Source organism: Microcaecilia unicolor, chromosome 6 (assembly GCF_901765095.1).
Source record: "Microcaecilia unicolor chromosome 6, aMicUni1.1, whole genome shotgun sequence".
NCBI lineage: Eukaryota > Metazoa > Chordata > Amphibia > Gymnophiona > Siphonopidae > Microcaecilia > Microcaecilia unicolor.
Genome location: NC_044036.1, coordinates 38517768 through 38531576, shown reverse-complemented (window position 1 = coordinate 38531576; position 13809 = coordinate 38517768). Strand labels below are relative to the sequence as shown.

Genomic DNA, 13809 nt, shown 5'->3' with positions numbered 1-13809 from the left:
AGGACCTTACGAGACTGGGAGACTGGGCGGCTAAATGGCAGATGATGTTTAATGTGAGCAAGTGCAAGGTGATGCATATGGGAAAAAAGAACCCGAATTATAGCTACGTCATGCAAGGTTCCACGTTAGGAGTTACGGACCAAGAAAGGGATCTGGGTGTCGTCGTCGATAATACACTGAAACCTTCTGTTCAGTGTGCTGCTGCGGCTCGGAAAACGAATAGAATGTTGGGTATTATTAGGAAAGGTATGAAAAACAGGTGTGAGGATGTTATAATGCCATTATATCGCTCCATGGTGTGTCCAATTCTGGTTGCCGCATCTCAACAAAGATATAGTAGAATTGGAAAAGGTGCCGCAAAGGGTGACTAAAATGATAGCGGGGATGGGACGACTTCCCTATGAAGAAAGACTAAGGAGGCTAGGGCTTTTCAGCTTGGAGAAGAGACGGCTGAGGGAAGACATGATAGAGGTATTTAAAATAATGAGTGGAGTAGAACAGGTGGATGTGAAGCGTCTGTTCACACTTTCCAAAAATACTAGAACTAGGGGGCGTGCGATGAAACTACAGTGTAATAAATACAAAACAAATCGGAGAAAATTTTTCTTCACCCAACGCACAATTAAACTCTGGAATTCGTTGCCGGAGAACGTGGTGAAGGCGGTTAGCTTGGTAGAGTTTAAAAGGGGGTTAGACGGTTTCCCAAAGGACAAGTCCATAAACCGCTACTAAATGGACTTGGGAAAAATCCACAATTCCGGGAATAACATGTATAGAATGTTTGTACGTTCAGGAAGCTTGCCAGGTGCCCTTGGCCTGGATTGGCCGCTGTCGTGGACAGGATGCTGGGCTCGATGGACCCTTGGTCTTTTCCCAGTGTGGCATTACTTATGTACTTAACTCACCAGTCAGAGGTTACAAGGGGCCACCTTTCTTGGAAAAAAAAATTCAGCCTCCCCCCAACCAGTAGGTTGTCCGGGATGGTTACTTTTACTGTGGCTACGCTCTGCTGGAACCAGTCAAAAACTCGTCCCCAGTTTTGACTGGGGAGCTGGCTGGGCCTTGGGCGCATGTTGTTGATGAGAACGAGCACGCTGGGACTAAGGCTGGCGAGTACCTATGTCTCAGAGAAGTAGGGACCTCTCTTTAACTTGCCCAAAAACTTCGTAGAGGAGGAAGGTGCAGAAGACGTTTGACAGGAGTGTGTGTCAATGGTGTCAGTTTGTTTCTTGATGAGGTCAGTGACCTCCTCCACCTTGGCTCCAAAAAGGTTATCTCCCCAGCACGTGGCATCCACCAACCTCTGCTGGACCACAGGGTCCAAGTCAGAGACATGCAGCCATGAGGGTCTGTGCATCTCTATACTCTGGGCAGAGATCTTGGATGTAACATCAAATGTGCCATACGAACCCCTAGCCAAGAACTTTCTACAAACCTTCAACTTTTTGACCAAATGGCAAAGTGATTCGGCCTGCTCCTGAGAGAGAGAGAGAAAGAATCAGCCAAATCATATATAGTGTGCACCAAGTTCCGCAAGTGCAGGCTCATGTAGAACTAGTAAGACTGGATACGGGAAATGAGTATAGAAGCCTGATACATCTTCCTCCCAAAAGAATCCAGGATTCTAGCTTCTCTACCAGGGGGCACTGAACCATAGTCTGTAGAACTCCTGGCTCTTTTGCGGATGGATTCTACCACCGGGGAATGATAAGGCAACTGGGGCTTGTCAAACCCTGGGGAACTCTGGATCCTATATAAGGTGTGTCTCTCTTCTTGGGCAGGACAAGAACCAACAGAGGGGATTCTCAGTTCTTCACCAGAACACATTTCAGGATCCAGTGAAGAGGGACCGTCACAGCCTCTCTAGGAGGAGATTTGTAGTCCAGGAACTCATACATCTCAGCCCTAGGCTTGTCCTCTATCTCCAAACGAATGTGAATGGTAGCCACCATTTCCCGCAAAACACCTGGGAAGGAAAGACACACTGGTGGAGACTTCCTCCTTTCCTCTTGAGGGAAGGGGTCAGATCGAATGCCATAGGACTCCTCCTCCAAGAAGTACCATGGATCATCAGACTCAGCGAAAAACTTCTCATGGGAGGGCCAGTACTGAACCTGTCTTGAAAAAGATGAGTCATGTCCCCGATATGGGCGTTGAGGAGTGGACTCCAGCCTCGACTCCAGCGAAGCTTTCTCCACCAGCATTAAGGGGGTGAAGACACTGGTTCTGCATATGACAATAGCATCAGAGACTTCACTGCAAGCTAAGGACCTTGCGGAAAAACAGGGAGGGACGCAGCTAGTGCAAGCACCCCAGATGCTGATATACAGACACACGGCCCAGATGCGCTCGTCAAGAGAAGCCATCGGGAAAGGCTAGAGTGCTGGTACAGAGACAGACTGCTGAACTTCCAGGGTCGAGACAGGTGCCTGGTCCTGGCTGCATGGAGACCTGTGCATCAGCACCTCCTCTGTGGAGGGGGAGCAGTCCTCCCAGCATCGACACTTCTCGGGGACCAAATCCCTTGGTGCTCCTGAGCTTCTGGGCACCAAGAATCAAGGGGGATCAATGAAGATACTTCTTCGCCTTCACCCAATGCCAGTCATCAATGCTCCTTGGTGCCAAAGAGGACCACGTCAAATCCCCACATCGCCTCGGTAGTGAAACCATTGCTGACCGGTCCCGGGGCCCTGATCATCGGATGGTGTTAAGGCATGTGCAGACTCACTTGATACGCATTCACTCCCAGTGCCTGAGTGTTATGATTGGGGTCTGAACCCCTCTCAAACTTACCTCTTTCCTGGGGGTCAGCTTCTTAGCTGGCTTCTGTTTCTTTTCTCTGTCCTTTCTGAGCTGGCTCTGTCTCTCTGTGCTGGCAGCTTCCAGCAGCATGGCTCTAATTGTTTCACTATACTGCACCTGTGTGTGTGTTGCCTGAGTTGCTCTACCTCTCTTTGGGTGTACTGGCTTCAAGTGCTTCACAGTGTTGCATTGGTGTGGGTTGGGCCTCTCTGGGTCAGTGTGCTTTTGCCTAGGTCTAGGGAGTGTGACATCATCAGGGAGGGCCTTGATAAGGAAGTGGTGTTTCCTTCAGAGCCTTGGCAACAGTGGTGTTTGCTTTAGGTAGGGTGGTGCAGTGAGCACTGGTGACTGTGTGTTTAGCTTTCCTGCTTTTCCCTCTTGGTTTTGGAAGCATTGCTGTGTGTAGGGCTTTGGAAGCTCTGTTGCTGATAGAAGTACTTCAGGGTTTGGTGTTGTTAGGAACACTGCAGAGTTTGCTGTTAGAAGTACTTCTGGTGTTTGTGCTATTGGGAGCATTGCAGTCTTTGCTGTTGGTGTTTGGTGATTTAGAATCACTTTTGGCTTATGTGTTAGCTTCCCTTCTTTTTCCTTGTGGCTCCCCTGTCTTCCCTTCTGGTTGCTTACCAGAGTAGTGCTTAGGAAGCACCTTGTTAGTTGTATCTAGCTTGCTAGAGCAGGGCTTAGGTAGCTTGGTAGTTTTGTGTTTAGCTTATTAGTGTAGAGCTCTGCTTGTAGCTTGGTGCTTAGTAGCACCTGTGTTAGCTTTGTGTTTAGTTCCCTGCTCTGTTAGTTTAGGGCTTAGGAAGTCCCTTTCTTGAGCAGGGCTTAGGGGCTCCTGTTTAGTATAGGGCTTAGGAAGTCCTTTTGTCAGTTTACTGTTAGGAACACTCCTGCTGGTTTAGGGCTTGGGAGCACGTAGATCAGTTTAGGGTTAGGAGCACTTCTGTTTCCAGTCCTGGTCCCTATATCATCCGGTATCCAGTAAGTCCTGTCGGCTACTCGAACCCAGGAGCTCAACTCCTGGGGGGCTTAGTAGCTAAGCGCAGGTGAAGCTGTGCGGACCAGTCCAGTGTGCTGCAGTCCAGTGTGTTCCGGTCCGGTGTGTGTTCCAGTCTGGTGTGCTCCAGTCCAGTGTGTTCCGGTCCGGTGTGTGTTCCAGTCTGGTGTGCTCCAGTCCAGTGTGTTCCGGTCCGGTGTGTGTTCCAGTCCTGTGTCCTCCAGTCCGGGGGATTCCAGTCCATGTGTTCCGGTTCGCTGGGCAGTGCCTGCAGTCCCTGCCGGTGTGCTTGCCCAGTGTTGGTTGGTGGGTTTTGCCTGCTGCTGTCGCTCCTCGGCAGCAGCCCAAGGGCTCACGTTTGTTCCAGAGCCCGGCCCCGCGGGCTCTGAACCTGAGAACCTGACACTGAGACAGCTCTCTCAGCCATATGGACCGATGCACCCAATGCAACAACAGATGTTGATGTCAGTGCCAACACCAATGCTGAGGTTTCGGATCGGGCTCCAAATATCTTTTCCCTTTGAGCCTCTCTAGCCAGCTGGGTTCTTTTCTTCATACAAAAGCAAAGAACACAGCTGGAAAGGGTATTTTCAGGCCCCAAACACTGAAGACACCAAGAAGTCTTTGCCAGAGATTGCCCTATTGCACCAGCTACAGCGCTTAAAGCCACTGGGAACCTTCGATGACATCAAAGGAAAAACAGCCATGGTCAAGTCGAACAGCTCGATGGTGACTAAAAAAGGAGCATGTACAGAAAAAAATGAGGGAGAAATACCTGAATGGAGCTCAAGCTTAAGGGGGCCTACTGAGAGCATCGAAAATAAAGGAAACCTAAAATAAAGGAAACCTAAAATTGAAGAAAAATAAACAAACTATAAGGGAAGGGGGAGGGACCTTTCTGAAGAAAAAAAGAACAAAAAGTCAGGGCAAAAACCCCTGAAGGCAAGGCACAAAAATTAAAAAAATACGCTCACACACCAGACACTTTGAGGAGCACAGGACAAATCACATTCTCTCCTCACTGCAGATGCAAAGAGAATGACTGTCCCGCGCTCTCGTGGCGGGTGGGAAGACACTCATGCATGTGCGGTGAGGACTTTGCATGTGCTCTTAAAGCTCTAGTAGTTTGTTTAAGATCAGCACCAAGCAGTATGGATGACGTCACCCACATGTGAGAATATGGCCTGCTTGTCCTTGGAGAAATAGCTGCTATAATCAAAATGTAACTCACCTTGAAGTTCTACTGAAAAGGCACAAGCTAAATCCAAGCAAGAATTTAGATAATTTAATAGTGTATCAATGAACAAAGTTAAGGGCCTGTGAATAAATGTAACCATACCGAAATTGTGAATTGGTCCCTTAACCAAGTTGATGAAGGGGTTTAAGTCTGATACTTTGCTATCTTTCACTGATATCACAAATGGGTTCCATAAGAGAGGGTGTACTCCCAACTAGATTGATAGGAAACATTGCTTTTTTCCCACTGCTAAAGTCAGGACTTGACTCTGAAGTAATGTATAATAATTGCCTGCTGTCATTTGTTCTTTTTTAAGTGGTCAGAGCATAGCGACGGTACCGAGTCTCTTATGGATGATCTGAAGAGAAAACTGGATAAGGGCTATGACTCTATAATTATTCTTGCAACCTTTTGCTGGCCTTTGATACTATGCCCATAACATTTTGCTGAAGCATTAAGGTTCCTCAGTACTGACATGATTTACCTTATTTCTTAGTAAGAAAATTAAGAAAGTAAATAGAAAGGATGGCAGTTAACAACTGGTAACAACTTGGTATTAATTGCAAGATGTAGTCCTCACCCATTCTCTGTGCAGACCACAACTCCTAATAAGAATTTCCATGTTAGGTGTCTAATATGGAGGAGTAGCCTAATGGTTTAGCGCAGTGGGCTTTGATCCTGCAACCTGGGTTTGATTCCCACTGCACCTCCTTGTGACCTTGGCCAAGTCATTTAACGCTCTGTTGCCCCAGGTACAAAAAAAAAACTTAGATTGTGAGCCCTCTAGGGACAGAGAAAGTATCTGCAGATTATGTATACAGCGCTGCGTACGTCTAGTAGTTCTATAGAAATTATTAGTAATAGTAATGTGGAAATTAGTGCATGCTACACAGCATCACACTTAATCCACATTGAATATCTAACACACCGATATTTAAAAATAACTAAGTGCTTTATTTTCAGTCTAACTCAGGAGCCTAAGTTTTCAGCTGAAAATTCATCTTTACTTGGGAGCTTACAAGTTACGCTGATAAAGTTAAGTCTGCCATTTATTTGCCTAAAGTTATGAGCCTAATGCTGAAAATCAATGTTAAGCTCCTAACTTTTCCCCCTGCCCTAAACCTGTCCCTGTTGCCACCCACTTTTTATGCACCTAAATTTAGTTCAGTGAAATTTTGTGTATAACGTTATACACTCAGCCCTAGCAAATTTGCTAAGAGGCCAATTTATAAGAATAATTCTCAAAGCTAGGAGCATAAATCCTTTGAATATTGGGCCCCCTCTTATTTTTTTTTTTTTTTTTTACCTATCCTGCATATATAGGATCTTGATGAATCAGATCCATAGTGGAAATTGTAAGTGGCAGTACATTATTAAGTTCAAACGGCATAATTTAATTTTGTGTAATTAACCTCTGTTTGCCATAAAAGCTCACTTTGCTTGATGAACCATTGTTCAATTCTCAAATGAAAATGAAGTATAAATAAAATTCACACAATGACAATTTATGGTGCTGCATATAAATCTTAAGCGGCTTATATTATTTTTAATACATGAATGACAACATTCTATATATTACTACTAAAAAATTAAACAATTCATATCCATTATGTTAGAGAAATATTCAATGAAAATTCATTGCAAGCATTAATGTGCATGAATCTTTATGGATTGCAAGCATCAGGTAATAAATATTTTGGGCAGACTTGTCACTTCTGACAAATAATGAAGTATGCATTATGTATATTATTTTAGGATTATGTTACTGATGCTTAAAGCCGGCTTTCCACTGCTAACTTTGACTAAATGTAATCAATAGGCACATTTCCCATTAATTTATAAATACTAAGGGGCCCTTTTACAAAGGCACACTGAAAAATGGCCTGCGGTAGTGTAGATGAGTGTTGGGTGTGCACAGAATAATTTTTCAGCGCACCTGCAAAAAATGCCTTTTTAAAATGTTTGCCGAAAATGGACATGCGGCAAAATGAAAATTGCCACGAGTCCATTTTGGGTCTAAGACCTTATTGCCAGCCATTGACCTAGTGGTAAGGTCTCACACGGTAACGGTCTACGCGCGTAGAATGACAATTACCGCCCGCACGCCAGAAAATGAAAAACCTTTCCGGCGCCTAGTGGACGCACGTCAAAAGAAATTACCACAAGGGCCACACGGTAGCCGGGCGGGCCAACGCGGCTTAGTAAAAGAGCCCATAAGAGTTTTTTTAACAAACTCAGAGCCTCTTATCAAGCCATGTTAGTGGCTCCCAGTGCGATAATGCCGACAAAGCCCTTTCACTTTGGCACTGCCATGAGGCTTGGTAGGAGAGGCCCTCAGACTTCCATCAGATGGATCTGCTTTACAATATTCCATTTAAACCTAACCATTTATAATCCAAAAACCTACTCAGTGGCTCAGCCTCAAATTCTGTTCCAGTAGGTACTTGGTGTGCCTTTCACAAAAGTTTTGTATCATTATTTATACTTATGAAAACATTTTGGACTTTAAATCTAAATACCTTTGATATATCTAGTGTTTCTATGTGTTCACGAATGTTTTCCACTTCATCTCCATATGTAAGGTAAGGACTCTTCTCTTCCTTGGTTTCACCCTAGAAAACATTTAGTATGTCAGATTAAACATTCAGTTCAGTAGATTCTTCAGCCAATGAAAGGATAAAGAGCTCATCATGGTTAAATACATCAGTTTTCTGTTTACTTAACGGAGCTGGAACTGGATCAAGATTGCTCACTGATTGTTGACAAGAAACAAGAATCCATATGCACTTCAGGTAGTGAGGAATTAATACTGAAAACATTTGGGTTGTTTTGCTTCGGTGCACAACAAGATTAAAGCAGATTTCTCTAGCACAGATTATGAAACATGGCGTGAGTTCAAACGCAGCATATGTGAGGAGCTAGAGAACAGCCACCTATAAATTACAGCTCCAATATGGGAACACTGGGGCATCACTAAACTATTTCATTCTAAATGTGGCAGAAATTTGTTATTTAAACATAATTATTGTCCTTACTTAGAATCTGCAGAATGTATAAAGTGAAAAATGGTTTTATATGAATCACGTATGAAACAGTGAGGATGAAATGCATAAAGGAGGAAATGAACCAATAAATGCTGAAATAACATTTTTAATAACAAACGTCTTAAAAAGTCCAAATATTTCATCATCCAAACATTACATCATACATATAATCTTGCTCAAATACAGATGAATGTGGCAGAAAAGATGGGACTCATAAGAACATAAGTATTGCCATACTGGGACAAACTGAAGGTCCATCAAGCCCAGCATCCTGTTTCCAACAGTGGCCAATCCAGGTTACGAGTACCTGGCAAGATCCCAAAACAGTTCAATATATGCCATGCTACTTATCCTAGAAATAAGCAGTGATTTTCCCCCAAGTCCATCTTAATAATGGATTACAGACTTTTCTTTTAGGAAGATATTCAAACCTTTTTTAAACCCCACTAAGCTAACTGCTTTTACTACATTCTCTGGCAATGAATTCCAGAGTTTAATTACATGTTGAGTGAAGAAATATTTTCTCCAATTTGTTTAAAATTTACTACTTTGTAGCTTCATTAAGTGCCCCCCTAGTACTAGTATTTTTGGAAAGAGTAAACAAGCGATTCACATCTACCCACTCCATTCATTATTTTATACACCTCTATCACATTTCCCCTCAGCTGTCTTTTCTCCAAGCTGAAAAGCCCTAGCTGTCTTTAGCCTTTCTTCATAAGGAAGTCATCCCATCCACTATCATTTTCATCACCCTTCTCTGTACCTTTTCTAATTTAGCCATGTATCTGTGATGTTGCCTGCATCAGGAATCACTCAGATCTAAAAAGTAACAATCACAGAATGATAATACCTATAATTAACAATAGTATTCAAAATGTGGTGCAAAGTAACAATGAGTATTAACAATAATTAACATCAATAAATTAAGCAGATGAAAAAGCTAAATAAATAAAAAATGGGTCTAAAATACAAATATCCATGTGTAAGTCATCCTATATAATAATTTTCACCTCCAACGTTCTATGCGTCTGGCTGCCTGTGTCCGTGGCTTTCTTCACAGTTGGACTGCTAGGCTCCGAAGCCCTGGCTGACGTCACCGTTGCAATTGTGGCCACACCCCTGGGGGCGGGGCGCATGACGTGGACGCGGATCACAAGTATGACTCCTGTAGCGTTTGGTGTGCGCAGAGGCAGACAGTTCTGTGCCCGTGTCCGCACTTTTACAGTCCCCCCCCCCTTCTCCCTACCACCTGATCCGTCCTGAGGTCTGCACTGGTAGGTGGCAGGATCAGGTTCTTCTGCCTTCCAGAGCAGCTCCCAGAAAACAGGGATTTATTATTACACTCTAAACAGCTTTCCGCGAGCAATCAGAACTGTTTTTAAAACTGCCATGCAACCCTATGCAACCCCGGCGAACAGCAAAGTAAATATTTGAAGGTTCACACATTATTTTGGAAGCGAGGGCGCGCTGGGCGCTTTCTCAGGTGCTGTTGTTGGTGCGGGGTCATCTGTCAGTCAGCAGAATGATAAATCTATCAGTGTGGGAAACCTCTAGCCAAGTAAACTTTCGTACGTGCAGGATGGTTTGATTTTTCACTGTTGAGACAGAAACCCTCGGGAACTTCATGACGTCAAAAGTTCCTGAGGTTCCAAAATACAATCTTAGTACCGACAACCTAATTCCTTGAAGGTATGGAAAATAAGAAAATTGTACACGCAAATTATTAGCACTCTCCCTGACACTCGGAGGAAGGGAGACCTTGACACTCGAAGGGAGGGAGGGAGACCTTGACACTCGGAGGGAGGGAGGAACGGAGGGTGGGAGGGGAGGACCCTGCAACTCGGAGCGAGGGAGGAGGGGAGGACCCTGCAACTCAGAGCGAGGGAGGAGGGGAGGACCCTGCAACTCAGAGGGAGGGAGGAGGGGAGGAGGGGAGGACCCTGCAACTCAGAGGGAGGGAGGAGGGGAGGACCCTGCAACTCGGAAGGAGGGAGGGGGAAGGACCCTGCAACTCGGGAGGGAGGGGGGAGGGGGGGACGACCCTGGAACTGAGAGGGAGGGACAGGGGAGGGGACGCTCCGGGACTGGGAGGAGGCCCCTGGCACACACTCTCATTCTCACACACACACTCTCTCTCTCACAGACACACTCGCACCCAGTCTCACTCTCTCTCTGTCACACACACACACGCTCACATTCACTCTCTCTCTCTCTCTCACACTCTCTCAAACATACACACTCTGAGGAAAACCTTGCTAGCACCCATTTCATTTGTGTCAGAAACGGGCCTGTTTTACTAGTATGAAATAAAGCAAATAGTGAAACAGGGCACTAAAAAAATATAATAAAGAGCAATTTAAAAAGTGGTCACAATATTGCAAGCAAGTGAAGCATAATACTCCTAACAATTAAGACACCGGAAGAAAAATATGCTACCGGACATGATGTCTTAATCGTTAAGCTTGTAGAATACCTCTTAGTGCCCGTTTGGCACTTACATGCACAAACGTTACATTCACACGCATGTTATTCTATAATCTTAGTGCACAAATGGCGCTCACATTTAGGCACTAAGATGATAGAATGAGAGGGTAATTCTATAAGGAGCCTCCCAGTTTTAGGTGGGCAGAAATGCACATAACTAGCAGTACAGAATACCAATTATTGGAAAAGTATACGTCATGTTTTGATAACGTGCTTTGTCAGTGGGAGTACACATGAGCAAAACGTGCAAATATTATAGTATTCTGTTGCATTCTTGAGGGCCTTGGCATTCTGTCAGGTCCTCGAGGCAGGACTGGAGTTCGTGAGCCCTTGAACCACTGCCGAGGAGCGGCAGCGGCAGGCAAGACCACCTCGGGACTGGAAACACAGAAGAGCAGTACTGGAACTCTGGACTGGAGTAGTACAAGGCAGGCAACTAGAACGGATGAGACAAGAACAGCTTCACCTGCACCTAGCCACCGTTCCTCCGGAGTTGAGCTCCGAAGTGCAGGCGGCCGGCAGGACTTGCAGGATAAGGCAGGAACTGAAGATCCAGAGGACCCACCCCGGGGTCTGGGATACACGAGGGCGACAGGGCACAGAACTAGACTCAGACAATGTGCTGCTGCACAGCCACTAGCAAGACCCAGAAGACAAACCAAGGAACACAAGGCGTACAGAAGCTTAGCAGGAGCAAGGACTAGGGCAGCAACACACTAGGCAGAACGGGGATCCGGGAATACCCACAGGGTAAACCCTCTAGCTAGGTGGAGACAGGATACAGGAATAATCACCCAGGAAAACACACTAGCCAGACAGATACAGGAGTCAGGATATACCCTCAGGATATACAAGCAGGGTAGGCACACAGGCTAGGCAAGGCAGTGTTCAGGGTAAAGAGAGCAAACCAGGAATAACAGGCCAAGGGTCTTGGGCAGGCAGCACAGCAAACAGAGTAACCAGGAAGAACAGGCCAAGGGTCTGAAGCCACAGCCGTTCCACACACTGACTGGGGAACCCACAAAGGCTGAGGCTTCGCATACAGACAGAGAACAAACCCGGACAAAGGCTTCACCCCAACCCAGGGTAAGCCAGGAACAGAGGCTTCATCCCAACACAGGGTAAGCCTGGAGCAGAGGCTTCACCCCAAACACAGGGTAAGCCAAGAACAGAGGCTTCACCCCAAACACAGGGTAAGCCAGGAAGGACCCGCAGTCCACAGACAGACAGTGGCAGGGAAGACCCCCCACGGAAGGACAACAGAGACAAAGACACAGAAAGAAACTGGGCTGGAACCCAGAGAGAGGCTAAGCAGTAGTGCAGCAGACACTTACTAACCTGACCTGGCCTAAGAGCATAACACTTATGCAAAGGCACTGACTGCAAGCACAGCACTTCCTTATGAAGGCTCTCACTGATGAGTCACCAGCAGTAGGGCAGAAGCAGGAAGTACACAGACCCCAAAGAGAGGCTTGACACACATAGGAAGTGAGCCCACAGGAAAGACAAGCAGAAGCCATCTTGGAAGCTGGCACAGAGCCGGTGGCAGCCATCTTAGATGCTGGCTCCCTAGAGAGACATAGCCCACACAGGTGAGGTCTAGTGAAGCAATCAGGTTCATGCTGGAAGCAGCAAGCACACCAGGACAGAGACAAGACTAACACAAACACAGACAGAAGCCAGCAGAGCTGCTGACCCCCAGAAAGAAGGTAAGGCTGAGGGTGGTCACGGCCACAGACGTGACACCATCCAAATCTAATTCAGCCTCCATCAGGGAACATGCCATAGAAGTCAGCCCAGCACTGGCTTTCCAACTTAACCTTCCCTAATCTTCTTTGGATCTGATCCTTCTAAACAGGATTCCTTTGTGTTTGTCCCAAGCATTTTTGAGTTCCATTACCATTTTCATCTCCACCACCTCCTGCAGGAGGGCATTCCAGGCATCTACCACCCTCGGAAGACACATAGGGCCTTATTCTATAAAGGTTACGCTCCTAAAATTTATGCTCCTAAATTACGAGCATACTCTAAGCTCCAAAATAGATTATGCTCATAATTTAGGAGCATAACCATTAAGGTCCACAGTGCCTGTGTGTGTTTATAAAATAGCCTTACCAAACCTGCACAATTATGGGTAAAACGTAAATGAAATCAGTACACACCTGCTTAGGAGCAGATGTAAAATGTATACATGTAGGTGCACATTTTAAAAACCAAGCACATTCTTCATGACTCCACTCATGCTCTGACCAAACCATGCCTATATAGAGGTCACATAAAAGCATGCATCTTCTTGTCACTGCATCTACTTTCACAAGTGTAACACATAAAAAAAAAAAAAAGATTGTTTACTCTTAACTACTTTTTTTTCATTATTAAACTCACCTTGAACTGATGAGGATGGTCTCTTCTACCTAGTGGAGCTGAATTACTAAAAATCCTTTATATTACCCCCATTAATTCAAAGGTAGGGGGAGAAAATGAAGTAAGGATATAGAAGCAATCTGTGTAAACGTATACATAATGGGGAATGAAGAGTTTACATCTAATACCCTAATATAATATAATGAGAAATACTTTAGAGACCCAGGAAATGGACCTTGACTTCAGCCCTTGGGTCATGGGCACTCCTAGACCTCTGCCAACTGAGCTATGGGACCAGGCCCAGTTTGCAAATTTGTTTCTATATTTTTCTCTGGGGAGTAAAAGAAGAGGGGAAAAAAGGAGAAGAAAACATATGGCATGGTCTAGTTCATCTGCCCATGCTTTTTGTGGTCATATCAAGTAAGTAGAATCTCTAACATTTAAAAAGTCTTCTTCCACCACATCAATCTTCCAGAAACCAGTGACATCTAGTGAAGTAAATGGAGAGCTTGGCTGCAGGCAGAAAGAATTCTACATAATGCATTTCCTGCTCCATTTCCCAAATGAAAGGGCACACCTCATTATCAAAACAGTTTGGGTTTTTTTTTTTACTTTACAGCATATTTAAATAATCAGCTAAAGCACAACCAATAGTGCACAATGTTTTTTTTTAATTTTCAGTCTTAGGATTATCTCTTAAGTAATCATATTATTAGGGATGTTATGTTGGATACAGCAAAGATACCTATCTGCAGCTGGTGTTCTCCAAGGACAGAAGGCTCACTATTCTCAAATGTGGGTGATGTCATCCCAACGGAGCCTGGTACAGACGCTGACTAGCTTACAGTGTAGAATTTTCTAGCAGTATCCCACCTGCACAT

The 13809-nt window shown here is 45.1% G+C and overlaps 1 protein-coding gene across 2 annotated transcripts in view; it reads right to left on the bottom strand.

Moving 5' to 3' along the window:
- The window catches only part of PATJ (PATJ crumbs cell polarity complex component), a 429677-nt gene that overhangs the window by 273766 nt on the left and 142102 nt on the right, over positions 1-13809 (bottom strand). For both annotated transcript variants that reach the window (XM_030205409.1, XM_030205410.1), the window contains exon 19: positions 7556-7648. In XM_030205409.1, coding sequence (XP_030061269.1) covers positions 7556-7648 — 93 coding nt within the window. The remainder of the gene's footprint in view (positions 1-7555; positions 7649-13809) is intronic.